Source organism: Chiroxiphia lanceolata, chromosome 9, assembly GCF_009829145.1.
Source record: "Chiroxiphia lanceolata isolate bChiLan1 chromosome 9, bChiLan1.pri, whole genome shotgun sequence".
In the NCBI taxonomy this organism is placed as follows: Eukaryota; Metazoa; Chordata; class Aves; order Passeriformes; family Pipridae; genus Chiroxiphia; species Chiroxiphia lanceolata.
Window position 1 is genome coordinate 4,512,053 of NC_045645.1, and position 26,211 is coordinate 4,538,263.

The 26,211-nt window shown below is 61.0% G+C and overlaps 3 protein-coding genes across 4 annotated transcripts in view; 1 reads left to right on the forward strand and 2 right to left on the reverse strand.

Annotated features, from left to right (window-relative positions):
- On the reverse strand, nt 1–3,018 carry TCTEX1D4 (Tctex1 domain containing 4). The gene is made up of 2 exons (XM_032697019.1): nt 2,955–3,018; nt 1–657 (listed from the first exon to the last, which is right to left on the reverse strand). Exon 2 carries the CDS (start codon nt 646–648, stop codon nt 1–3), a length of 648 nt encoding a protein of 215 aa, XP_032552910.1. The 5' UTR covers nt 649–657; nt 2,955–3,018.
- BTBD19 (BTB domain containing 19) lies at nt 2,880–10,444 on the forward strand. 2 transcript variants are annotated; one of them, XM_032697016.1, is made up of 8 exons: nt 2,880–2,978; nt 4,901–5,138; nt 5,542–5,595; nt 7,118–7,177; nt 8,412–8,480; nt 8,829–8,960; nt 9,131–9,256; nt 9,366–10,444. In XM_032697016.1, the coding sequence occupies exons 1-8, from the start codon at nt 2,890–2,892 to the stop codon at nt 9,498–9,500; spliced, it is 903 nt and encodes a 300-aa protein (XP_032552907.1). In that variant the 5' UTR covers nt 2,880–2,889; the 3' UTR covers nt 9,501–10,444. The 2 variants fall into 2 exon arrangements, with proteins under 2 accessions (XP_032552907.1, XP_032552908.1); XM_032697017.1 differs by lacking the exon at nt 8,412–8,480.
- Nucleotides 10,190–26,211, reverse strand: part of PTCH2 (patched 2) — a 21,774-nt gene continuing 5,752 nt past the window's right edge. Inside the window, 22 exon segments of the mRNA XM_032697020.1 lie at nt 10,190–11,599; nt 11,706–12,119; nt 12,281–12,526; nt 12,933–13,032; nt 13,302–13,444; nt 13,560–13,697; nt 14,288–14,571; nt 15,050–15,230; nt 15,318–15,460; nt 15,721–16,033; nt 16,118–16,523; nt 16,637–16,755; nt 16,837–16,962; nt 17,057–17,149; nt 17,273–17,428; nt 17,507–17,638; nt 17,869–18,016; nt 18,295–18,416; nt 18,507–18,702; nt 20,678–20,769; nt 20,990–21,059; nt 21,179–21,368. Coding sequence (XP_032552911.1) covers nt 11,706–12,119; nt 12,281–12,526; nt 12,933–13,032; nt 13,302–13,444; nt 13,560–13,697; nt 14,288–14,571; nt 15,050–15,230; nt 15,318–15,460; nt 15,721–16,033; nt 16,118–16,523; nt 16,637–16,755; nt 16,837–16,962; nt 17,057–17,149; nt 17,273–17,428; nt 17,507–17,638; nt 17,869–18,016; nt 18,295–18,416; nt 18,507–18,702; nt 20,678–20,769; nt 20,990–21,059; nt 21,179–21,368 — 3,812 coding nt within the window. The 3' untranslated portion in view covers nt 10,190–11,599.

Consider the following 26,211-nt stretch of genomic DNA (forward strand, 5'->3'; position numbering starts at 1 on the left):
CTACTCAAAGTAGACCCCATGCACTGTGGCCACAGCGAAGAGGGAGGCATTGGAGAAGGTGGCAGAGGCAAAGCTGTCAGTGTCAGGGTCCCATAGTGCCCGGCTGGCCACCAACAGGCTCTGCTGGCCCTGCTGGCCCAGCACCACATGGCAGATCAGCTTGTAGCGGGGTGGCACCACCTCCTTGGCCCGGCTCTGCAGCAGCTCAACCACGCTCTGGGCTAGTGGGGCACTGCCCTGAGGGCTGTAGACAGTGGTCCCCAGGGCACTGGCCAGGGCCCTCTCCAGCACCCGCTGCACCTGCCCCGCGTTGAACTTGCAGCCTTCGTCTGGCCCCATCCTGTAAGTGTTTTTGGGGCGGGTCTTGAGGATGGGCTGGAACAGGGGGAGCCCAGAGAAGCTAACACGTCTGTGGAACATCCAAGGACCAATGGAGGGGCGCCTGCTCCCTGGGACCACCCCGAATGAGCTGCGGCGGCTGAGGACGGAGTTGCGGCGGGAGAGCTGGAGTGGTGGTTTGCCTTCCTCAGAGCCCCGGGCTGGGGGCTGGGAGCCACGGCGTGTGGCAGGGAGTGGAGAGGCTTCAGTGTTGTCTGCAGCCATCACCTGGGCTGGCAGGGCCATCTCTGGGCAAGGCTGCTCACCCATTTGGGTGGCCTGGAAAGGAGATGAAGCTCTGAGTGTCAGGGGGAGGCAGATGTCCCACAGCCTCTCTGCTTCACTTCTCCCCGCCCTCTGCAAATCTCACACCTCCTGCCGTGTGAGTCCCTGCGGGGCAAGATGCAGAGAGGCTGGAAGGTCCATGGCAGCTGCCTTCCCATCTCCACACCTCCATGCCCATCAGATTCAGCCAGCTGGGGCTGATTCAGCACAGCCATGAACGGTCCACCCAGCCCTCTGCTTTTCCTCCTGGCACAGGTGAGCAGCTCCTTCCCCAGCTCTCCTGTCTGCATCTGATCCCACACTTACCATTAGCCCTACTCCTGACCTGCTGGAGTAAATCCAGGGGACTTGTCTCTGGTCGATGTTGCTGCCCAGGGCCAACCTTTATCTTGCAAGTTGCCGAGAGCAGGGCCAAACCTGTTGTGCTCCTGGAACAAACCTGTTGTGCTCCTGGGTCATGAAGTGTTGCTATGTGACACTGTAGCTCTCCAGGGCCACTCTGGGGTGCGGCTTCTGTAACTCCTTGTTTCCTGGTCCCTGGACAGCCCTGTCCCACTTTGCTCCTGCCCTCTTTGCATTTTCAGCTGTGCTAGCACAAGGACAGGCATGTGCTCTCCAACTTCAGCTCTCCTTGCCAGCCCTGAAAAATTTTGGCTGGTGTTGGATGTGCAAGAAAAGACAGGGGGTGGAGAATAGCCACTGTGATCACCATTTTGAGCCCCAATTATGGGATGCACTGGGGCCGGGACCTCCAACAGCTTGATTTTACCCAAAGATTTGCATCCTTCAGGTGCCTATCCCCCATGGCACCAAAGGAGAGTGTGTGGGTGAGTGGTCACACATTGAATCATAGAATCACAGAATGGGCTGTGTTGGAAGGGGCCTTAAAGATCATCTCATCCCAACTTCAGTGCCCTGGGCAAGGATGCCACCCACGAGACCAGGTTGCTCAGGGCCCCATCCAATCCGGCCTTGAACAGTTCCAGGGATGGGAAGGAGCACAACCCTGCCACGTGCCAGGGACTCTGCTGCTGTAATGTCTGGGGGCAGGTCGCTGGGGGCTCCCGACCCTGAGCAGGGTTTCTCTCCACCAGCAGAGCCCATCCCAGCTGGTACGCCACGGCTGCTCCATCAATGTGCCTTTGTCTGGCCCGGCTGCTGAGCTATTTGAGGAAAGTGGAGACGGCTTTTGTGTTTCTATCTCCTGTCAGAGGTATTTATAGCCTGCCGCTGACTAGTGCTGCCAAGCACACTGCCAGCTGGACCCTGCTCCCTTGGGGTACTGCTGTCAGCTCCAGGCCCCTCTCCTGCCTCTCCCTCACACCACCTGCTGACAAAGGTGGATTCCTCCATGGGCAATTCCTCTCCTTCGGCTGCTTGGGGCCAGCCAGACTTGGAAGGAAGGGAACAGGCAATCCCCTGGCATGGCACTCAGTTTGGCTTACGTAAGCAACCTGATCTAGTGGATGGCATCCCTGCCTGTGGCAGGGGGGTTGAAGCTAGATGGGTGGTCCCTTCCAACCCAAGCCTTTCTATGAGACTGGTGATGCTTTTTTCTGCCTGTGATTGATCCCTTGTGTCCTAAGCAGACATGAGAGCTGCAGGACTCTGGCCATGAACATCACAGGAGAGAAGGCTTTTGCCATTTCAGGGAGCAGATCTCCTTGCTGGGCTCCAGTGCTGGTGCTGGGGGCCCAGCCATGCTCAGCGGCTTTCCATGGAGGCTCTGCAGGTGGAGGTGATCTCTGTGCATTTAACCTGCGCCTGTGCTGCCTCTTCCAAAACCCCAGCTACCTGCCTCCCTTCACCCCCATCCGCAAGGAGATCTGCTCCTTGTGCACCAAACCCACCGGCTGGGAGGGGCAGGTCCCCGTGCCAGAGCCGTACCACGAAACACGGCAGGGAATTCCACCCAGAGCAAGCCGCAGCCCTGCTCTCCCCATCCGGTAAATGCCACGCAGAGCTGGCACGGGTGGGCTCTCGCTGTCCCCTCGCTCCCCCCCCCGCAGCCTCCCCGGCAGCCCAGCCTCCCAGCCCCGCCGCTGCCTGCCAAGGTTTCCCTAGCGATGGGCCGTGTCATACAAACGCCACGTGTTGGCTTCCTCCCCGCGGCCTCCCCGGGCCGGCCGGGACAGACCAGCCTCCCTCCAGCCTCCCTCCAGCTCCCAGCGCCTCCTTCCGCCGCCCTCCCTCCCTCCTTCCCTCCCTCCCTCCCCGCGGCCGCCCATGGCCGGGCCCTGCTCGGCGCGGCTGCAGGGCGACGTGTCCGCCTTCACCAGCGCCCTGCGCACCCTGGTCAACAACCCCCAGTTCAGGTGAGGGGCCGGGGGGGCCGCCGCCGCCCTCCCCAGCCACGCCGGAGCCCCCCCGCTGCCTGCTCCGTGCTGTTTTCCTGCGGCCCCGAGCGCTGCTGGGGGGGTTTGGGGCCTGCGGGGCCGCTCAGGGAGCCCCGGGCCGGCTGGTGGGGCCAGCACGGCTTGTGCACGCCGTGGGTGATCCCGCATGGCTTGTGCAGCCGCGTGGCAACAGGAGCCATGGGCTGCCCGGGTGTAGCCTCTTCCCCCGGGACAGCCACCATCTGCCTGGAGGAGGGAAAGTCCCCAGGTGTGCCCAGACCCCCTCTATCCCCAGCCGTGGTGCCAACAGGGTGTGGCAGTGTCCCAGCATAAATCCCATGCTGGGGCTCCTGCCCTTGCCCGGAGTGGGGGTATTCTCTTATTCACTTTTCCTCCCAGGGGCAGCATCCAGTGCTCTGCTCCTCTCCCACCCTGGTGCTTTACTTCCAACCTCCCCACAACCCAGGGGGCAAGTCACAGCCTGGCTGTCCCTACCACCTCCTTCCAAAAGTGGAGAGCTGCTGCCTTGGCTGTCCCTTACCTGCATGGTATGTCCTGCCTGGTTGTGGTCATCTTCACCTACTTCCTGCTGAGGTCTGGCACAAATTCCAGAGCTATCTGAGGAAATCCCCATCCCTGCTGAAAGTTTTGGCCACCTAGAAGAGAAATCCCAGTGAAAACTCCCCAGCCACAGCGTCAGGCAGTGGGGAAGCAGCTGTCAGTGCCTGGTCATCCCCAGCCCATGTCCTGCTGCTCACATCTTGCATCCCACACCCCTCATCCTGCATCCTTCCTTCATTCTGCATCCTGTAGCCTGTAATCTGTGCTCTGCATACATCTACTTCATCCTGCATCCTTCCTCCTTCAGCCTGGACCCTGCACCTTCGTTCTACATCCTGCAGCCTGTCCTGCATCCCAGACCTTGCATGCCATAATTGCAGCTTGCATCCCACATGTCACAGCCTGCATCCTGCGCCCTTCTTGGCCTACTTTGGTTTAAAGTGGTCTCCCTTGCAGTAACAGTCATGGAGGACCTGTTGGGCTCTGGTCACATCACCCAGCATGCCCCAGCTGTGTGTCTCCTGATGGACACTTGGAATGACCCAAGGATGGTGGGCACATCCGCTTCCCTGTGGGACACTCTGAGGGTTGGGCCATGGGTTTGTGCACGTCCTCACGGCAGCTAGAGTTTGGGTGGCATGTCTTCTCCTCACTGGCCTGCTGGGATGGAGGGAGGAACAAGGGGATGGATGGGCCATGGCCACAGGTGCTCACAGGCTGGAGGCTCCGTGCCCTTTGCCTATTCCCTTTCCCCTGATCTTGCCCCCCTTTCCTGGGACCATGGAGCTGGGGAACCTTACTAGGGTGTTGAAGGGGACCAGGACAATAGGATGTTCCTTGTGCCCCAGTGTGTCCCACAGGCCTGGGGAGGGCCAGTGCCAGCCCCGCCAGCAGCAATGCTGGAGGCTTCACATTCCTGGAACAATGAGTCAGTTCCCATGAGTCAAGGAGGCTGATCCTGGTGACAGCCACACTTTCCTTGGCTCTGCTGTGCCAAAAGAGAAAGTCACTTTCTCCAGCTGTCCCTGACCCTTCTCTGCCCTGCTCATTGCTGGCACTCAGGGCTGTCTCTGCCGGTACCTGTGGCTCTCTGTGCTTTCCAGAGGACTCGTCTCACCTTGCCTGCAGCATTCAGGTGGCTGCAAGGAGCTGCCAACAAGGCCCCCTCTGTGGCCCTGCTGGGACACAGCATTAAAAGCCTCTGAATTAAAATTAAAGGGTACTGCCCCGCTGGGATGTGCACTCAGCAGGTCCCTTCGTGTGTGCCCTGTCCCAGCCCAGGGCATCCTGTGCCCTTGCTTTCCAGGCACCCTGTCCCTCACGGTCCCCTCTTCCTGCAGTGATGTGACATTTGTGGTGGGCCCGGAGCAGCAGAAGGTGTTTGCTCACCGCTGTGTGCTGGCGTGCCGCTGTCAGGCTTTCTGGGGGATGCTCACCCAGGTGCCAGTGGGCAGCCAGGACTCCTCCAGCAGTGTCCCAGCCCAGGGTCCCTTCATCCTGGGCAACGTGCAGCCTGAGGTCTTCCTGGCTGTCATCGAGTTCCTCTACACCAACAGTGTCACCCTCAACGACCACATCGTGAGTGGGGATGGGGCTGGTGGGGACCGTGGGCATGGGAGGGACAACGGGAGGATGCAGGAGTAGGGGGTGCTTTGCAGATCTTGGTGTGCCAAAGTTGGAAGATGTTCTGCGTGGTGCTTTCTGGCTGGCTAACAGTGCAATGAGCGTGTGAGGTCTCAGCCCAGCAGACTGAGGTGTCCAGAGCACCTTGTCCCAGCCTTGGAACAAGGCTGTGCACAGCCTGGATGCTGGGAATGGGGATACCACAGCAGGAGACTTAAATTTACCTGCATGTGGCAGCCTTACCCCCCCATACCCCACCTGGGAGCTCCCATGGAGGCAGGAGCACACAAGCCCTTGGGCTGCTGTACCCATCCATGGCCCTGCATGCTGATTCTCACAAGATCCCTTTTGCCTGCAGGCGCTGGAAGTGCTGACCTCATCGGTGGAATATGGCTTGCAGGACCTGTGCAAGGTACGGCCCTTTTTAGAGTGGGGGTAGTGGTGCCTGAGTGTCCCCGTGCTGGGGAGCACCCCAGGATGGTCCCTGCATGGCTGGTGGCTGGAGGTGGCTCTGAGGAAAGCACTGTGGTGCATCACTCAGGTCCAAGTGCAGGCTCAGTCCTGCTTCTTGATCCTGGAAGGTCTCTGCAGGGGGATTCCCCTTGAGGGGGTGCACCACTGTCCAGAAATCCCACAGGGGAATCCTGGGAAATCATGGGGAAGACTGGGGGGTTTCACGTCTCCCACACAGCAAAGGGCAGCAGGAAAGCCCCTGTGCCGTTGCCCACGATTTCTCTTTGGTCATCTGACAGAGTGATGCAGTAAAGAAAGCCCCGACCCTTGGGAGCAGTCAGCACCCCGGCTGTGGTGCTGCCAGGGGGATGCTGCTTTGGGTGGGAAAGTTCTGGGAGGACATCAGGGAGCAAAGAGGAGGGCTGTGAGCCGGATGAGGAGGGGGCAGGGAGCTGGAGCAGCTCGGTGTTGGGGAGGGTGGCCAGGCCACGTCATCAGGCTGATTCCTGAATTACAGCGGGCTGAACGCGTGACCTGCTGCCTCGGGCCAGGACTTCCCCTCCCTTCCCACCACGCTGTGGAAGGACCTCAGGAGCTAAGGAACTGCAGGCTGCTGTGTGCCAGGGTGGTGGGATGGGACCTGCCCCATCACCCTGTGGGGGCAAAGCTCCCATGTGGCACGGAGCTGTCAAACAGCTTAAGGGGTGTTGAAAAAAAGGGGGACCCAGTGCTCCAGCCACACAATTCACACCCCATCACCCAGCAAATGCATCCTCAGGGGGGATGACCTACAGTGGGGAGAACCATGAGGAGGGGTGGGAGGAACGGGGGCTGACCAAGGACAGCTGGGGAAGCCTGTGACTGTGTCCCTAGATGCAGGGTGACATCATGTCCCTCCTGCCAATGACTCAGGGCCCTTCTGCCCCAGCTGACTTCTCCCTGCATGTGACATCCCCTTGGGTTTCCCAGGGACTCTCTCTGCCAGGCAGCTGAGATGGGCAGGACTGAGGTCCCACTTGCCAGTAAATGTGCAGGTCTGGCTGCATCCAACCTGCATCACTCGTGTGGGATACCGGAGGAGTCCCCCAGGAGTCACAGGCAGAGCACAGCTGACAGGCAGGGCTGAGTCAAAGCTGGGAATGCCTAATGCACTGCATCTGGCACCAGGATTGTCCCCTGTGACAGAACATGGCTGTTGTTTGTCGACAGGGTGATGGGACCCACCTGGGGCTATCAGGTTGGCTGGGTTTGGTCAAATCAAGCTTGGTCCCTGGCTTAATCAGTGGCCGAGCTGTCTGCCCACAGCCATGCTGTGAGACCTCATTCCACGTCCCACTGCTATCTTATGAAACCCTGGGGGGCTGGAAGTGCCTCTGCCCCATGTCCCATGTCCTGGGGACTCAGGGGATGCTGAGAGTTGCACATGGGGATGACAGGGTTGAGTCCCTGCTCTACCAACCCTTTCCCTGTCTGCTTTCCAGCTCTGCGTCAAGTTCATCAAGGACACTCTGAGCGTGGAGCAGGTCTGCGAGGCTCTGCAGGTAAGAGTGACACCAGTAGTGTCAAAAAAGGTTAAAATAACCATAAAATTTGAGGCAGGAGCAGGCCTGACCCTCCTGCTCTTGGCTGGATGGCAGAGCTACCACCGTCTCCCCAGCTTTGGCCCATAAGCTGCCCTGCCAGCTCTCGGGCACATTGTACCAGGGCTGCAAGAGACACTGGGGCCACCAGAGTCTGTCAGAGAAATGTCCTCACACTGCCCCGAGCAGGGCTGGCCAGAACTCCCCAGTGCCAGGGCCTTGCCATCATCTGTATGAAATGGGGAGTCACTGGGTTTCTGGGAGCTAGTCCCAAAACCCCTGCTGAGAGTCGGGGCACCTAAAAACAGCCTTAGGGAGGTCCTAATGGCTCTGCCATGCTCCTTGGTAGGACCAAAGCTGTTCCCCAGAGAAAGGGGATTTGTTTCATCTCCCACAAGCTGAAGGGATCCTCTTGGAGTGAGGTGCCTGCCCCAGAGCACAGAGCTCCAGCCAGATGTGACGCCAGACCACCGTGGCATAAACAGAGCTAAAACTGGCCTGGAGGAAACAAAACAAGAAACCCCAAAACCCCAGAACAAAACAAACCTGAAAAAAACAGCTCGTCTTCCATCCTCACTTGCGTCAGTGCTGGTCCCCTGCTGTGGTGGAGGGGGAGGTGATGTTCACCCTGTGTGTGCTGGTCCCAAATACCCTGTACACAGGGCCTGCCACCACAGGGGGACAGGGACATGCCCTCCTGGTGCCCAGGGCAGTGCCAGCCCTGGGACAAGCATTGCTCATTAGGGCTGGGGGAAATGAGAGCACCCCAAATTCCTGCTGCAGTGGGGGATGGCGGCTATGGGTCAGGCTGGAGCTGGCACCAGGGCATAGGGCACTTGAGGAGGGGCTTTAAGCTGGCCCTGTGCCCACACAAGGAGCACTGGGGACTGGTGGTCCCATGTGCCCACAGAGTGACCTTATGAGAGAAACACCAGGGCTTCTCCCCCACTGTGGGCTGGGTGATGTTTCTGAGCAGCAGTGGAAAATAACATCTGATGGTGGGGCCGGATGACCAAAAAAACCCTTTGTCTTGGGGCAGGCCAGAGGGTCCCCTTCCTCCCCACACCCTCACCATGGTACCCACACACAGGGATGTTCACCTCACCTGGGTCCCTGAGAGTGCCCATGTCTCTGTAGGGCTTTGATGGGTCCTGCCCCAGACCCCAGACTTGCAGGTGTCTGTGTTGTCCCACAGGCTGCGGTGGCCTATGGGCAGACAGACCTCCAGCAGCACTGCCTGGCCTTCATCGAGGGCTGCACTGCGGTACGGCACCAGGTGATGGGGGAGCATGGTGCAGGGTACCCCAGGGCTTGGGGGGCACGTGGCATGGAGAACATTGTGGGACACAGCATGAGGCAAGGGAGCTGGGCCCCTAAGAATGGGGTGCCTGGAGGATGGGAAAAGGAGCAAATGGTATTTGGAGAGAAGATGCTGGGTGTCAGACAGAGGCAGGCTGGGGGTACTGGGGTGCCAGGGGATTGAGGTCTGGAGGGGGGAGATGCTGGGGTGCCAGGAAGGGATGGCACCAGGATGGGTTGTGTGGCCCATTGCCGGGGTGGTGGTTGTGTGGGGTCGTGGTTCCAGTGCCCTGGTGCTGTGCTGTGCTGGCAGGCAGTGGTACGGACACAGGGCTTCCGTGAGCTCTCGGACGTGGTGCTGGCGCGGGTGCTGCGCAGCGACCGCCTGGCCGTGGATGAGCTGGACCTGGTGCAGGCTGTGCGGGAGTGGGCACACGTCAGCTCGGTGAGTGTAATGCAGCGGCAACCACCCAGGGGTGCCCATGCTGGGAACCCAGGCACCCTCTCCCAGGGCTGTGTGATGGACACGGGAGCTGTGTCACTCCCCCCAAGCCCCTGCCTTCCCCAGTGCCCAGGACATCACCAGCCCTATCCCTCACACACTGCTGTTGTCAGGCTGTCCTGGAGCGGCCGGTGCCTGAGGTGGCTGCTCTGCCCGTGCGGGAGCTGCGCCTGCCCTTGCTGGCACCCAGCGAACTGGTGACACTGGAGAGCCACAACCAGCGGGATCTGCTCATTCCGGTGAGCTGCTGACAGTTCTTGTGGTATCCTGGCTCAACTCCAGGGCTGGAGGATGCTGCAGGGTGGGGTTTGGGTTTTAATGCCCCCATTGCTCTCCCCATCCCCTCAGGTGGAGAGCATCGCGGCGGCCTGGCGTGCCCACGCACTGAGGAAGGGCAGTGGGGTGCCCTCCCGCCTCTGCCGGCCCCGCCGTGGCACACGGCCCCGTGACCATCACCGGCACCTCGAGCCACACACCAAGTAGGGGTGGGCAACGAGTTTTGTCCAGCCCAGCCAGGGGCTCTGCAGCAGGGCAGGCTGTGGGGCTGGGCACTGATGCTGCCACGGCCGAGAGCATCGATAAGGTGCTTTGTCCTATGCCACGGGTGTCAGGGCCAGGGCAGGATGCTGAGGTCACCCCAGAAAGGGATGCAGGGACTGGGGGCAGGGTAGAGCTGGGCTATGGGATGGGTACAAGGGCAGGGCAGGCAGCCCATACAGTGGCCGAGGGGTGGCAGGGCTGCAGAGGTCCCTGCGGGATGGGGACCCAGGATGAGCTCTCCCTTCCCCGGGGCCGTGCTGCCCTCCCCCGGCAACGGGGCCATGGTGCAGTGGGAGAGCTCCAGCACCTGCCCAGGCAGGGACACGGACCCCTGGGGGTTTGGGAGGGGGACAAGTAGGAGAGGCGGCACGGGCATCTCTGCACACCACCACAGGCTCCCACCCCCTGGACCCCTCGCAAGCCCTGCCAGCAGGCCACACACACACACACACACACACACACACATACTGACACAGGCTGCCAGCCCCCCATCTGCCACACACACTCTTACACACAGTGTGCAACCCCCCTTGCGCCCCACATTGCATGTGCAAACACAGCTGGGTCTGTCTCAAGCACGCAAAACCCCACTCCAGCTGTACCCACCAGGAGAAAGGGTCGGACACAGCAGGTAATTTATATATAATATATATATTTACTCTTTAAAAATAAACCTTCAGTCCCCACTACCGCCTGTACAAACTACAAAAATAAACCTTTGCTCTCTTTGATATAAATAACTTAGATGGCGTGTTGGGGGGGGAGGCTGCCCACCGTGCCCACGCCTGGCACGGGGACAGGGTCCCCGAGGCCACCCCTGCTCAGCGGCAGTGTCTGGGGGCTGGGGGGCTGGGGCTGCAGGCACGGCAAACACCGCTGGAGTTAAAGTGCTGGGTAAGGGCGCGGACGGTGCCCGGGGTGGGGATGGGGACAGGGGCTGGCTGCAGGGACAGCCCCGTTGCACGGGGACATGGTGAGAAATACGGTTTCCCAGCAAGATGTGCCCGTTGGCACTGTGGGAGCCCACGTCAGCATGCACTGTCCTGTGCGTGCTCCAGCACGTGCCATCACCTGGGCAGAGCACGGGTGTGGCACGAGGGGCCGTGACCCTGGGACAGCTCAGGGGCTTGGCACAGCAAGGACCATTCCAAGGATCTCCCCCTTCCAAAATCCTGCCTGTGCAGTGGGGAGCAACAGTCTCCCTTTCTCCACCATGGCACATCCATGATATCTAGCCCTTCCATGCTTGCCACTGGGGAAACTGAGGCACGGAGTAGCGCATCGGAGGGGGTGAGCTGCCCACGGAGTGGGGGCATGAACCAGGTCTGCACCCCTGGGCTCCTGCTGCCTCCAGTGGGCAGCCCTGCACTGGCAAAGGGTCTGCCCACTCCCTGCCTGCACTCTGGGCAGCGGGGCAAGGCCGTAGGCTGAGAAATAAATCTTTTAAAATAAGCTTAAAAATATATATCTCTCTATAGATAGTTTCCCTTTGCAATAAATAAAGGTGGGGGGTGCCCGCCCCAGGCCTTGCCTGTGGCATGCCAGGGCACAGCTGGCTCTGGGACTGCCCCTTTATCAGGACGGGGGGCATCAGGGCACCCTGTTGGGGTACCCCAGCTCATGACCTGGGATGGGTGGTCCCAGGAGGAGGTGATAGGGAGCAAGCAGTGACCCCACAGAGGGGGAGCTGGCATGGCACCAAGTCCACCTTGCCAGCAGCTCCAGAAACAGAGGGGGGAGTTAGTGCTTCCATTTCTGGGGGGCAACAAGTCCAGGGCAGGATAACCCCAAACCCTGGGTGACAGGACATGGCACCAACGGCACAGCCTCGGGTGAGGGACACGCGGGCACGGCGTGGCCTGCACACAGCTTGCATAGAAGTGCCAGCCTGCCCTACCAAGCCCTGTTGCAGGGTGCAGGGGGGCCGGTCCTCCTCGGCCGAGATCGCTCCGGCCATTAGCAGCACAACGCGGGCGACCCCGCTCTGCACCCTCCTGTGCCCACTGGGTGCTGGGGAGATGCTCTGCCCAGGAACCAGCAACCTGCAGAGAGAGAGAGATTTTGGGGGTCAGCTGGGTCTCTCCGCACACACCTCGCACCCCCTCTCTGCCGTGAATCAGTCCCAGGGTAGGGTGTCCCCACGCTCACCTAGCGCTGGGCACCTGCCCCGTGGTGTCCCATGCTCTGCATCTCAAAGGCATCGGGCACAGCGGTGCCGCTGGTACTGGGCACGCTGGGCTCGTCCAGGCAGTCCCGCTCGCCGCCGGCGAAGCCCTCAGGGCTGAAGGTGGGGTAGGAGCCAGGCAGTGTGGGGTGCAGGGCCACCGTCACCGACGCAGTGGCCGTGACGGTGGTGTAGCTGCCAGCAGGACCCTGCAGGTGGGTGCTGTAGGTGGGCAGGGCTGCAGTGGAGGCTGGCCGGGTGCCCGGTGGGCAGGGCTGTAGGTGTTCTCGGGGCAGCGTGGGGCATGGCTCCCCAAAGGGCAGGGTGGGTGCAGGCTGCGGGCCAGAAGCCTCCTTCTTCCCCTGAACCTCCAGGCTGTCCTTGTAGGGCTTCAGCACCTGGAGGGGGAACATGAAGCATGAGGGTCCCCAGTCATACTGAGCATTCCTCCAGCAACGCCACCAGCACCACATGGGCACCCATGCCCCAGCTCTATCCATGACCCTCTCCCAAGGGATGCAGGGGAGCCGGTGATGCCACGACGGGCAGAGACACTCACGGTGATGCGGGGGAAGCTGGGGTCCTTGCCAGCCTCCAGTAGGATGTGTGCTGGGGTGGGGGGCACAATGAACGGTCCCCGGGGGTTGCCTGGCCCCACACCCTCCGTGTAGTGCTCCGTGTCCGAGGGCTCAGTGAAGGTGGCAGGCCAGGCTGGAGCACGCCGGACATACAGCCCTCCAGGGCCCAGGCATGGGGGCACCGACTCTGGTGGGGTTAGGCAGGGGCCATTATCCACTAGGGATGCCTGGGGAGAGAAGACAGTGTTGGAGGAGCCGGGGATACACAAAGATGGAAGAATGTGGAGAAGTAGAGTATTGGGTTGACGCGAGGATGGGGACGCAGGTGATTCCAGGTGAAGCAGGGATGGGATCAAATGGGTCAGGGAGAGATGAGGGAAGTTGAGTGTGGGGTGAGGGAGGAATGGGGTCAGGTAGAGGCAAATTGGATATGGGTCAGAGAAAGGATGGGGTAAAGGAGGGATGGTACAGGGTGATGGAAGGACTCAAGTGAGTACGAGACAAGGCTGGGACTGGAAAAGGCAAACATGGGTATAGGGTGAAGGGGGGACAGGGTGAGGAGCAATGGGGGATGGAGGGGGTGGGTACGGGGTTGAGGAGGGCCAAGGATAGGTAGGATGGGGGGTTTTGTACCTCAGGGGGTGGCCCGACGACAGAGAGCAGGACGGGCAGCAGCACCAGCCCGTTGAGCAGCCCCAGCAGCGTCAGGATGGTCAGCACCGCAAAGAAGTACCTGGGGGTCACAGGCAGAAGGGGTAAGCAGGCACAGGCATCACGAATCACATCCCACCCCAAACATGGCTTTCCATGCCACATGCCCTGGCCCCACGGTGTCTCCCCAGTCTCCATGCAAGATGGAATGGGTGTCCCCAGCAAGACACATCCTCGCCAGCTGCCACCCATCCCCACCACCAGCCTGAGGAACTGCCACACTCACCAGCTCCCTTTGCCAAAGCTTTTGGAGGGCAGCAAATGGCTGGTTTACCCTCCTTCAGTGCTCACCTCATGATGAAGTCAAACTCAGAGCCAGCCAGCATGAGGACACCCAGGAGGGTAGAGACAGCACCATCCATCACGGGGGCAAAGGTGTGCTCCAGCGCCGCGGCCGAGCGCACGTTCCTGCTCCCCACAGCTGTCAGGAAGCCCTGAGTGGGATGGGGATGTCACACAGGGCTTGTCCCTGTGTGCCACCTGTGGTGTGCCACCCATTGGCATATGGCCAAGGGGGTGAGGGTGCCAGGGAGTGGGAACTGGGCTCACCAGGGCCACGTGAACAGTGAACTCCACACCGATGCCCACCGAGGCGATGAGGATGACCACTGGGATGGCGCTCAGCTTGATGCCCATCAGCCCCATGATGCCAAACAGCTCCACAGCCATCATGGCCAGGATGGAGACCTGAGGGGTGGTGCGTTCAGTCAGGGGTGGCTCTGACTGGCTGTCCCCTCTGCCTGGCAAGCTTGATGCTACTTTTTCATATAGGGCAGCCTCACCTCACTGACCCTTTTCCCTCTGTTTGGGCTCCCTCTATATTTCTATCCCAGCCAGCCCCTATTTGGAGCGTCCCTCTGTCCCACCTATTGGGGGTGGCCCTCACCATACTCTGCATAAATGTCCTCAAACCCCTGCTCACTACACACGTTCCCTTCCTAAGAGGTGTCCCTAATCCCTCCATATTGGTCCCCCACTCACTGCCACCTCCATATGGGTGCTTCCATCACCCCCTTCTTCATGGATATCCCCAGGTCCCCTTGGACCCTCCATATGTTCCCTTCATCAGTGATATAACTGACCCCTCCATACAGGAGTCCCCCACTCACTGCCACCCCTATATGGGTGTCCCTTCCTCCCCAGGGTGCCCCTGGACACCCCACTGCCCAATTCCCATGACACAGGTACCCAGGGCCACTCAGCAGGACGGGAGAAAGGCTGGATGCCCCTGACCCCACCCATCAGGACCGTCCCCATGCATCAGGGTGCGTACTCACGATGATGCCAGCTGTCCAGGGGTTGAGCAGCAGCAGGGCACAGACGAGGAAGGTGCAGGCCAGCAGGATGCTGATGGCCAGCAGGAACCAGTGCCGCAGGCCGATGTACTGCTCCCAGAAGAGGAAGGGGTATCCGCTGGGGTAGCTCAGCACGCCGTGGCGCTGGGCGGCCTCCCGGCAGATGGCCCGCACGCTCTCAATCGCCTCCACGAAGTCGGACGTGCGACGCAGCCCACTCAGGTAGAAAGGGAACTGGGCGAACTCCAGCGGCTGGGCTGCTGGAACTGGGGAGAGAATGGGCAGTGTGAGGGTACAGGCAGTGTGGGGGTACAGGCAGCATGAGAGCACCACGGTCACACCAGTCTGAGTGCAGCCTGGGCAGCCTGATGCCTGGCTGGGTACCGTGGCTCTTTGGAGTGTGTGGGGAGCAGGCTGTGGGCAAGGAGGAGGGGTTTTCCCTGCCAGCAGGATGCTTGTGGGGTAGTGGGTCACACGGACCAGAAGGGAAATAGAGGGGTTTCTTTGCACTGAGATGCTCATGAGCTGGAGCAAGGCTGCACTGCTGTGTGCTAAGGGCACAGGGAGTGCACAGAGGGCTGCTCAGGGTGTGGAGTGCAGGGAAACATGGGTGGGGCACTGAGAAGCAAGGTAGTTTATCAGATGGGATGAGGGATGTGGGGGGTTTTCCTTCTGGACTAAAAGGTGTGGGGAGTAGGGTACTCTGCAGGAGGACGCCACGGGGAGCTCTCTGCGCTCACTCACTTCGCAAGTTCTCGCCTGTGGTGTCGTACTTGTCATGAATCCACTCAGGTGGTGGGGGGTAGAAGTTGGCCTGGGAGGCAGCAAAGCCCAGGGGGTCGTTGCTGGCCCACACCGTCAGGCAGATATAGAAGGTGTCAGGGGGGATGATGCCGTTCTCGTCCACCAGCCGCCGCGTGGTCAGCTACGGGAGAGACAGGAGAGGGCATGAGCTGGGCAGCAGGTGCAGAGTCGTCCCCAGCCCAGTCACTCTAGCCCTGTCCCCACGCACCTGATTGAAGTTGAAGGGCTCCTTCTTGTTGCCGGTCTGGATTAGGAGTTTGTATGCCAGCGCCCCGTCCTCGGAGCCATTGCGGTAGCTGTCATGGGTGATGCGCCCGGCCTGCCAGTCCCTGTCGAAGGTGGCCTGAAGCCCTGGGGATGCAGCACGGGGACTGAGCATCCCTGGGGACACACTATCCTGCACACCACCCCATGTGACCCAGGGAACACGATGCCAGCGGGATGGGTGCACAGAAACCCCAGGGCTCAGCTTCCAGTACTGGGCACTTTGGGACGACCCTCCCCAAGGTGATGCACACCAGAAAAGGCATTCCCAGGTCAGCAGGGAGCACAAAGGCTGGGGAGAGGGTTGTTGGACAGGGGAGATCATGGAAAAGAGGCATGTCCCTCACCTCGCAGCCAGTCCTGGAAGTAATGGAGCCACATCTTGGGCAGGTCGCGATTTCCCTCCCGCACCACATATTTGACGGTACTGAAGGCCTGGTGCAGGCTCAGCAGGGCAGCTTGGGCACCCGGGTAGTGGAAGCCACCCTTGGTGACAATGAACATGTTGTAGAAGGAGAAGTACTTGAACTGGGCCGAGATGAAGGCGTGTGCCTTGGTGTCCCGTGGCACGATGTCCGTCAGGTAGAGGCCATCATGCACCATGGTGGTGCCGTAGAGGCTCAGCCCCAGCAGTGCCAGGAACAGCACCACTACTACCGCCTGCGGGGACAGGAGGGGGGTCAGGCAAGGTCCCGTGCCACCCACCCACCTTGGGTGGCACCACCAGGGCCACCTCCACCTCACCTTGGTCCGGGTCCGCAGGAGGAGCGGGGCGTACTTCTCACGGGCGAAGTCAGCGAGGCTCCAGCGGCAGAAGGGCAGGGGGACGCACTCCCGCCTACCCTTGGCCTCATCCAGCTGCGCCAGCAGATCCCGGGTGGAGCTGGATGGAGCGAAGACCTGAGAGCCCAGGGGGTCACTGGGGGGCAGGAGGACGGCAGGCGAGGTGCACACCTGGGAGGTGGGTGGCAGGACGGTGACGATGTGGTGGCCCGAGGGGTCGCACCGCGTGAAGGCTTGCACAGTGGTGGTGATCTGGGTGCTGGTGGCCACACCGGGATGCCCATAAGGGGACGGGTGGCAGGCATGGTTGTCGTTGGCGTCAGCAAGCTCTTGCGGCTGAATCTGGATAACCCGTGAAGAGCAAGGGCTGTGGAGAGAGTAAAGGAGGACACAGGGAAGGATGAGAAGATGTTTAGCCACCCCATGCTTCTTGGGGGAACTGCAGGGTCAGCCCCAGCCCAGCCAGCCCAGCACCAGTACCTGTAGAAGCAGCAGAGGATGTCGAGCCGGCGTTTCTCCCGGCGGTGCAGGTCCAGGCTCAGGATAGCAGGGAACACAAACAGCACCATGGCGAAATTGAACACCACAACCACTGCAGCCTGCAGAGGTAGTGGGAGACATACATCAGAGCAGGGTCTGGCCAGCCCTTCCCACCCCCCAGAGATGGACTGTGGCCCTACCTGGAGGGAAAAGGCACGCAGAGCAGGGATAGGCACCAGGGCTGCCATGAAGAAGGCAATCATGTTGCTGACAGAGGTGAGAGCCACACTGGTCCCTGTGCGCTTCAGACACTCACCCGTCCGCTCCTGCAGAGACAGAAAGAGGAGGTGAAGGTGATGAGGGGGGCCACTGGGAGGTGGGAGGAGCCTGAGGAGCCCCTGGGCAGCACTCGGTGCTCACCTTGAAGGGGACATGCTGGCTGGTCTCGGTGAAGGCATGAGCCAAGAGGAACATGTCATCCACCCCAATGCCGAGGGCCAGGAAAGGCAGGACCTGCCATAAAGCAGTCGGTGTCAGAAAATGGACATGGCCACCACTCATGAAGGGACCCAGCCATCCTGCAGCCCCCACGGTCCCACCTACCCTGCAGTACCTGGCTTTTCCCCCAGCACATACCTGGGTGGTGGCTGCATTGAAGGAGATGCCCAGCAGTGAGCAAAGCCCCAGGCCAGAGGCGACGGAGAGAGCCACTAGCAGGACCCCAGCCAGGCCCACGGCCCCTTGGGACTTGGAGCAGTCCCACCGCAGCATGGTGACGCAGGCATAGGCCAGCTGGAAGAGCACAGTGGGTTAGTGGGAACGGGGGGTGACAGAGGGATGGCAGAGGACAGAGAGAAGGGACACACGCACCATGAGGAGGTAGCCCCCAGCCACCCGGATGGCGCTGACGTCAGAGAAGGACTTCATGATGTCGTTGAGCGTGGTGGTGGAGAAAGCGTGGACGCTCTGTGTGGCGTTGGGAGGGATGGAGTCCTGTGCCAGCTGACAGAAGTGCACCCCATTAGAGGAGTCAGGACCCCCCGCCCTAAGGTACAACCACCCCAGAGCCATTCAGGGTGTCAGTGTCACCACTGAGGGTCCCTAGAGACCCACTGGGACCACAAGAGAGTAGTTAAGGACCCGTGGCCACAAGAAAAGCTGGGCATAGGGGGATGCCATGCACAGGCTCATCCCTGCACAAGCCCCATGTGGGAGCTGTTTCCAATGCCCACCTCCACAAATTTCCTCTGCCAGGCCTCCAGGATGGCTCCTGCCTTCTCCTCGCTCCAGCTGATGTCATGGATCTCGTAGTCATCCTTGAAGTGCTCATAGAGCTGCCGGGGGCTCATGAGGAGGAACATGGTCTGCAGGGCCTCGGCGCTGGGGGACAGGCACACACCTCGCTGGGACCGGCTGCAGTGCCCCAGGATGCAGGAATGGGTTCATCCCCCCCCACCCACAGCACCCAGCCCCACTGCAGACACCCAGGAGAGGACCCAGGCATCCTGCCCCCCTTCCTCCCCGTGCTCCAAAGTGCTGCCCTGCTCACTAGCCCCATACAGTCGTCAACCTCCCAGACATCCCCGCAGCCCCTCCGGCAGCCAGGGCAGGTTTCCTGCACTGTGCCTGGGGGATGCCCGCACCGCAGCAGCTCTCACCGTAGCAGCTTGCCCTGGGAGTCTTTGGTTGTGCCGCCTAAAATCAGCTCCTGCTGCCAGCGCATGAACTTCCTGGAGAAGCCGTGGCAGCCCCCTGAGAGTTCAGCCGGGATGTCAGGGCTCTGCAGGTGAAGGGAGGTGTTAGGATCGTGAGGCAGGCAGGAGAGCAGTAACCCCCACACCCTTCCTGATTCTCACGTACTGTGACCCACCTGCTGGCTCTGCTTGTTGGGGGCACTGGGGGGGCATTGGGGGTCCCGGGGATCCAGACAGGGCCGCTCCATGTAAGCCTGCCCAACCTCTGCCTTGTCCAGCAGCTCTTTGAAGCCTTCCAGGGATGTGAACTGCCCCAGCTCCTCCATCAGCTGCAGAGGGTCCAGGTTGCTCCACTGGATGTCGGGGCGGCCCCTGGGCAGAGAGCAGGACTGGGGTGATGTGGGATGCCAAAACCCACATGCAGTACCGCCACCGCCACTGCCAACCCATCCCATGGGTCCTGGGGGTGCCCTCAAAGGCAGGGTGTGAGGACACAGAGGAGCAGCGTCAGTCCCCAGCACATCTCTTACCCCCTCCGGGGGCCGCCTGCGGCATCCCCCGTGCCCTGTGCGGCGCAGCGGGCCATGCCCTGAGTCAAGTAGCGTGCCTGATCCTGTTAGTCCGGGACAAAGCGGGGGGAGCCGGCCCTGCTGCCTGGCCCCGCTTTGTGTGAGCAGTCAGGACAATTACTGCCCGTGGGCTAACATCTTGATAGAGGGGAGCAGGCAGGCAAGAGCTCCCAGCATCCCCTACAGCCCTTCCTGCCATCTCCCCCCAAGCTGGAGAGTTTGGGGCTCAGCAGAGGTTCTGGAGGCTCAGGACACTGCTGGGAGCTGGGCGTGGACCAGGTCCTTGGAGGTCCAACAGGACCCCATGGGACTTGAGTACCCAGGAAAAGGGTTTTTCCCATTGCCTGCAGATGCTCTGCTCCCTCCACCCCAGCCCGGGGAGCTGGGGGCCAGCTTCCAGCCTCACTCAGCTTCTTTTTTAAGACAGAAAGGACACACAAAAAAGCCAATAACCCAGCCCAGCACTCCAAAGAGGGGAAGAAAAAGCCCCAAGCAAGTGTGGGCTCTGGGGAGAAACACAGCCTAATAATTCATGAAGGCTGGCTGGGCCAGAGCTGGCCGCTCGAGATTCCCACATACCAACCGGAGCTGCTGCTGCTTCCAAAGAGAGCCCCTTTTATCTGCTTTCGCTTGCTTCACTGAGCCAGGGCAAATCCTTTTGTCTTTCCATAGATTGCTGCTCTTTGTTCTCCCAGCTCCCGCCCCGCTCACCCCTCGCGTTAAAAAGGGGGACGAGTCCCCATGGGCTGGTCTGGCCGGCGCTCAGCCGGGGTGCCTGCCTGGGCACCCACTCACTCAGCTGTGAGGGGAGATGAGTCCTATCACTGCTGCGGGTGCCACCCTGCCTGCCGTGTACCCCAGCCCCAGGAGGATACTGCCCACCCTGGCAGGTGATGCCACCAGCATCCTGCTTGACACAGCCGCCCCAGTCCCCCTCGCTCCTGCTCCCAGCAATTCCCCAGGTTGGGATGGGGAGAACCTGAGGTCCTGGGGGGGCCAAAACCAGCCCCCTAGTCCTGGCTGGGGATGCTGCGGCCCCTTCCCCCTCCTCCCATCCGCAGCAGCCTGAATAAGGCCACTATTTCATCTGTTTGGCAAGGGGCAGCTTTCAGAGCAACATTAGCATGAGAAAGCACGGGGCTGCGTTTGCTGACAATGCACAAGCCGCCCCAGCTCTCCCGGACAAACACACGCGTAAACAGAAGGAATGTGGGGGGGGCTCCCCCGGCCCAGCCCGGGGTCCACAGCCCCACCACCGCGGTGTGAGGAGCTGGCTGGGAGTCACCTGCCACCCACCCGGGGACTCTGCATCCTCCGTGCCTATTGGCACAGCTCAGGAGTGTGGGTGCCTCCTCACCACCGTGGCACCTACGAAGGGGTGTGGGGGGTGGAGCAGCCTCAAGGACCTGCCTGCGGCACAGTTACTGTCCCGGAGTCCCCATCCCTGGCTGGGGGGACAGCACTGCATGGCAGGGACAGGCCAGTTCCTGCCTGTAGGCTGCAGCCCCCCTGCTGTGGTGGTGCAGCCCTGCCCGTGCCACCGAGGCCAGGCAGGCAAGAACAGGGACCCGTCCCCAGGGTGCTGACCCAGCAGGACAGTAACGTTGGTGGGACCCTCCTGGGGCTGAGCAGGACAAGCTGCAGCAGCACTGAGGCACCTCGGAGCAGACAGGGCCAAGCTACAAAGGAAGGTCAAGCACAGCCCCTTGGCAGCATCCCCAGCTCCTGCTCTCACCCATGGCCACCCACACCCAGGACAATCCCCCACACAAACTCACGGGAGATAGGCTGAGCCTCCCTGCAGCTTGGAGCCTTCCCAGAAGCAGTCCAGTGGCGTCAGGATCACGCAGGGGAACAGCTTCTCTATCATCTGTGGGAGAAGGAGATGCGAGGGGTCAGCAGGGATGAATTAGACCTCTCAATCTCCCCCAGACCTGCTGAGCTTCCTAAACCTGCGCCTTCCCACATGTAGCCACCAGTGCTTTTGCAGCACCTGCCCCGTCCCCACCACAGCCCATCCACTGCCATTCTCTGAGGGACTGATCTCCCGTGGGGGGCTCCCAGGGGGCCAAGCCATGACCAGCACTTACCCTCTCTATCATGCCATTCTCAATGATGGGGACACCTGACTTGTAGCAAATCTTGTTCAAATCCCACGATCTGGAAAGGCAGAAGGAGGAGCTGAGAACAGGCAGAATCCCATAGGGGACATGGCAAGGGCTGGTGGGACGTGCAGGGCACAGTGGGGATCCCTGTCCCCCATCTGGAACTGGACTCACTTTCCATATAGCGAGACTTGGACCTTGCTGGCTGCCAGGGCCGCCTCGAGGTGGAGCTGCAGGGCCTCCTGCGTCAGGATATTGTCCCCATCCCTCTTCGGGGTCTGGATCAACATCTGGGAGGTGTAGACAGACTCCTCGCCCAGCTTCTCCTTGGTGTAGCGCAGCTCCTGGCTCACCCGGCTGCCCGCTGTGGAGGGGACCATGATGTGGCCTGTCAGTGCCAGGGCTAACAGAACCCCCATCCCACCAATTTGTCCTGCCCTTCAGGATTGCCTAGGGAATGGGATGGACAGGAGCAAGGCACTGCAACATCAGATGGTGCCACGTTGGTGTGGGGTTTCCCAACTGCTGCATCCTCTCGGTGCTCGCAACCAAGGGACCCAAACAGGGAGCACCTCAGGACACACTGGACCAGGCATCCTTATTCCCACCAACATGGCTGTTTTCAGCCCCAGAACAGCCGGTTGGCTTTACTTTCACCAGAAAAACCTCACAGAGAGATGGCTGGTGAAGCAGAGGGGATGCCCACCTGTGCACTGTTGTAGGTGCTGCAGATGCCCCAAACCTGCCCCTGACACAGCAAGCGAAACTGGGGACACCCCATCCCATCCCATCCCAGCTGCTCCCTGGCACTCCAAGGCAGGCAGTGTTTTGACCAGGGAATGGGTGTAGGGAGAGGCAGGCACCCCCAAGTCCCTGCCAGGTGTAGGCTGTCCCTAGAGCGGTTTGGGGACATGGGAGGGAGATGGTGCTGGGGACGTCACTCTTCCCTGCCAAGGCTCTGGGATCTGTCCCTTGATGGCAGCAGGAGAGCTCCAAGCACAGCAGGGCCAAGATTTCCGGGAGAAGCCGCCGACTTCATTTGCGGCTGCCTCGGCGTGGAAGAGGAATCCCCTCCCAGCCAGCGTGGCTGGGGCTGGGACCAAACCCTGCATGGTCTTTCGCGTGGCTGAGCACCATCCCGGGACAGTTGTCCCCATCCCCTTTGAATGAGAGGCTCCCATCCCCCCTGGCACAGCAAAGGGGGGGATGACACAGCCCCGAGGAGGGTGGGAAGCGGTTCCTGAGGCACCCCCCAAGCGCAGCACTTAGCTGCCCTGCTCCCAAGCCCCTGCCCAGGCTGGGAGGGACGCTGTGTGTAGCCCCCATCCCAGTGCCACCCACCAGGGGTACCCAGGGTGCCCAGCATCGAGTGCACCCCAAGGCAGTGCTGCTGGCAGGGGCGAGGCCAGCTCCTGCCCAGCCCCAGGGAAGCAGGGGGGGTCAGGATTTATCTGCACCAGGACGCTCCCTCAGCAAGAGGCGGGGGCCCCGGCGGGCCTGGCCCCCAGCCAGCACTGAGGAGGCCGGAGCGAGACCGCAAATAAGGAGCAGAATCTTCCCTTTTAATGACTTATTATATGGGTTGGTGTTTTGGGGGTTTTTTTTCCCCTGCTTTTTGAGAACGGCGAGGGCAAAGCATCTTTATTGTTTCTGGCTGGGCCAGGGAGCAGCTGGTGTCCATCAGATGCCAGTTGGGATGGAGGTTGTGCCAGGGACAGGGAGGGGGGGACATGGCCCTGGCTTTTGTGTGTGTGTCAGAGGGGATAGCAGCACCCAGGGCAAGGGGACAAGGACACAGGGAGGGTGGGTGTCACAGGGGGGAAAACAGGACACCCATCCCATTCCCAGCAGGCTGGGAGGTCGGGCAGGAGGTGTGCCAAGCTGCTCTGATCTCAGCCATGCCACCCACACCGAACCCGGGCGGGAGGTGGGACACAGCGATGGGGGGGGTGCCCAGCCTCGCTCCCGGGGGATGCATCCTGCTGCGCCCTGCCGGCATCTCCGCCCAGCACGGCTGCGGGAGGAGCCACACATCTGCGAGTGGGGAGGGGGGGAGGGCAGGGGAGCCCCCCGAAAAATTAAAGAGAGAAAAAAAAAAAAAAAAAAGAGAGAGAGAAAATCAAAAGCCGTCCCTTGTAATTAGTGTTAATTTGGAACAGGGCACTGCAAGCCGTCAGCAAGCTTCAAAGGCCGTGAGGAAGCCTCAAATTCCAACACCCTAATTAACCAAAGAGCAACATGAAAAGACAAGGCAGCGCACACAGGGCTGCCAAGGACACTTCAAACGGGCGCGCGCCCGCCGGCCGGCCAGCCCGGGAGCGGGGCGAGACGCCCCACGCCGCACGCAGCCCCCCGGCCGGGGAGGAGGCTGGGGGGGCACCCCGATACCAACAATGAGCACGTTAATGAGGAACTGTATGTAAATTCTTCCTTTTTTTTTTTTTTTTTTTTTTGTTGTTGTTGTTGTTGTTGTTTGGTTTTGGATTTTATTTTTTTTTTTAATTCCAATTAACAAAGGGAGCCCTTGGCTTTTTCATGCGAAGGGCTCTCTGGTTCCAATCAGGAGTCCGGGTCCTGCTTACTAACAGCCTGCTCTGCTCCCCAGCACGGTTTGGCTTCTCCCCCTCTGGACCCCCATATCACCCCAAAAATCTCACAGTAGGGCCCAGGGGACAGTCCCTCAAGGCAGTCATGCTTTGCATGAGCATCCTCTCCAGGGTGGGCACCACTCCTGAGTGCCACTGGCTGGGGGTTTCATGCTGGGGTGTTGTGGGGTGCAGGCTCACAGCAGTGTGGGCTGGAGGGTGGATTGGCACCCCAATGCCCACTTGCACTCCAAACACCAAGGGTGCAGAGCAGGCTCCTGCCATGCCCAAGCAGGGAGGGTACGGGTGCCAAGGAGGGGACAGGGTCCCTGGCAGCGAGGACGGCTGCATGTGCGGCTGCCTCCCTCTGCGGGCCATGCCGGGGGAGCTCTCCCCATAATTACAGCATCCGCCACAAAATTATAGAGCAGGGCAGGAGCCTCCCTGCCCCCTCCCCGGCCACCCTGCCTGAGCCATCCCCCTGCCACTGCTCCCCAAACCCTCCTGGCACAGGACTCACAGCTACGGTACTACAGCCAGCTCACCCTCGCCCAGTGGGACTGGCTTGTGCCCTCGGCTGCTTCAGCCAAGACAGATCCCCAGCCCCTGTGCTGCCCCCCCTGCCCAGGAAGAGGTCTGACCCCAGCTCACCCCACATCCTCCCAGGGGCTGCCAGAAGCTCCCAGACTCAACTCAGTGGGTCTGGGGTCAGATGAGCCCATGCTAGGTCCTGCTGCCTACAGCGCAGCTGCAAAGCCCCCCAGCACAGGGCTGGTCCCCATGCAGCCTCCCACCTGTCAGTGACCACGAGGGCACATCCCACCACGCTTTCCCAGGGCAGTAGGTGGGCAAAGCCCGTGGTGCCCTGTCTCCAAGCACCCAAGGGTGGGGGGTAGCATGCTGAGTGTGCCAGGGCAGCGTGTCTGGGTGGCAGTGGGAGGGCAGTGGGTCGGGGCAGGCTGCCAGCCCCACACTGACCCCTCCCTGCCTGGCAAGGGCGAAGACAAGGGAGGGATGTGGGAGGTGCTGAGGGCCACAGAGAGGCACTGGTGTGCCCCCAGGAGGTGCATGCTGCTGCAAGGGCCACTCTGTGTTCCCCCAGGGTGTGTGCAGGCTACAGTCAACAGCAGTGCCACCACACTGCAGATGGGACCCAAGCACTGCCAGCAGCTGTCACCACTGCTTGGGTGATCTGGGTGGGACAGGATGGGAGGAAGAGAGCACCCCTGGGTACACATCCTCATTTGGCCCCCAAAAATCAGGCCCTGTCCTGCCTACTGTACTGGGGCTACAGGATGTGGCAACTAACGTGGTGAGTCCCAGATTCAGCTGATGCTCAGGGGATGCTGCAGCCCTGACCCCAGCTCCAGCTGTGCAAGGGAAGAGCTGGGGGCAATAAGGGGGAGGTCCCTTGGTGAGCAGCCCCCTTTCCACAGCACAACATCCCAGTGCTAGAGTTGGAAACCACCTCTCAAGTGCACAGCTGAGCCCCTGGGAAAAGCCATCCCCATGGGGACCCCACTCTGCAGCACCCCCACTGCTACAAGGGGCACACGCAGGGGCAAACGCTGGCCTGTGAGCAATCCCTCGGCACAGAGCGAGCGCATCCCGCTGGCAGATGTGTCCACCCTGGGTGATTAGAGCCCGAGGGGCATCAGAGGGATGCCAGCACCACCCTGCAACTCAAGCACTATCCCCCATCCCGGTGGGAGGGGGTCCCGAGGCACGGCCCCAAGCATCCCTCGGCAGCAGCTTCCCGTGCTGAGCGGCGTGCAAGCCGGAGGCCACCTTCAAAGTGTTGTGGGGCGGATTAGCTGGATTAGGGAGGCAGTGAAAGGACCCATGCTGCTCTGGAGGAAGTCTCGCCCAGGGCACGCTGAAAGAGCCATTTTTACCTGTCCCGGCCGCTACCGCCGGCCTCGCCAAAAGCCCGGCGGCCCCGTCCTGTCAAAACACGTCCTCCCGGCCCCATTCACCCCACGGCTGGTCCCGGGAAGGGGGGCAGCTGGGTGGCAGATGGGTGTCCCCAGCAGCACTGAGGGATGAACGAGGGCTCAGCCCTGCCCCGGCACCTCTAACTAAACCCAGCCCCACCAAAGGGGCTCCCAGCTAAGTCAAGAGGGGCGGCAGAAGAGGGGGATGCCTTCAAAAAGCCAGCGGCTGAAAGGGCCCGTTTGGGGCCAGCTCCCCAGCCGCCGGCCCCGGCCAAACTCTTTTGTTTAACGGCAAAGCTAAATTAATGTCTTTATTACCCCAAATCGCGGGGCGGCGGTTCCCAGCGCAGGGAGGGGGGACGCCGGGAGCTCGCACCGCCCCGGCCAGCTCCGAGGGGACAGCACGACCCCCGAAAAAGAGAGAGGGGGGAAAAAAAAAAAAGGGGGGGGGAGAGGGATTCAGTTGGGAACTATTCACCGCTAAGACTCCTGTCAGCATTGACATAAATTTCCACTGGTGTTGGCATTTAGGCATTTGCCATTTCCATATGTATAGGGCTGCCTGTACTAATTATGCTAATCACCCCCTCTGTTGGCTGCTGTGAAAAATGGCCACATTAGGCACTCCACTGCTTGCTAATGTCACTTAATGTGTGGTTGAAACATACATTCATCCCCCTCTGAATGG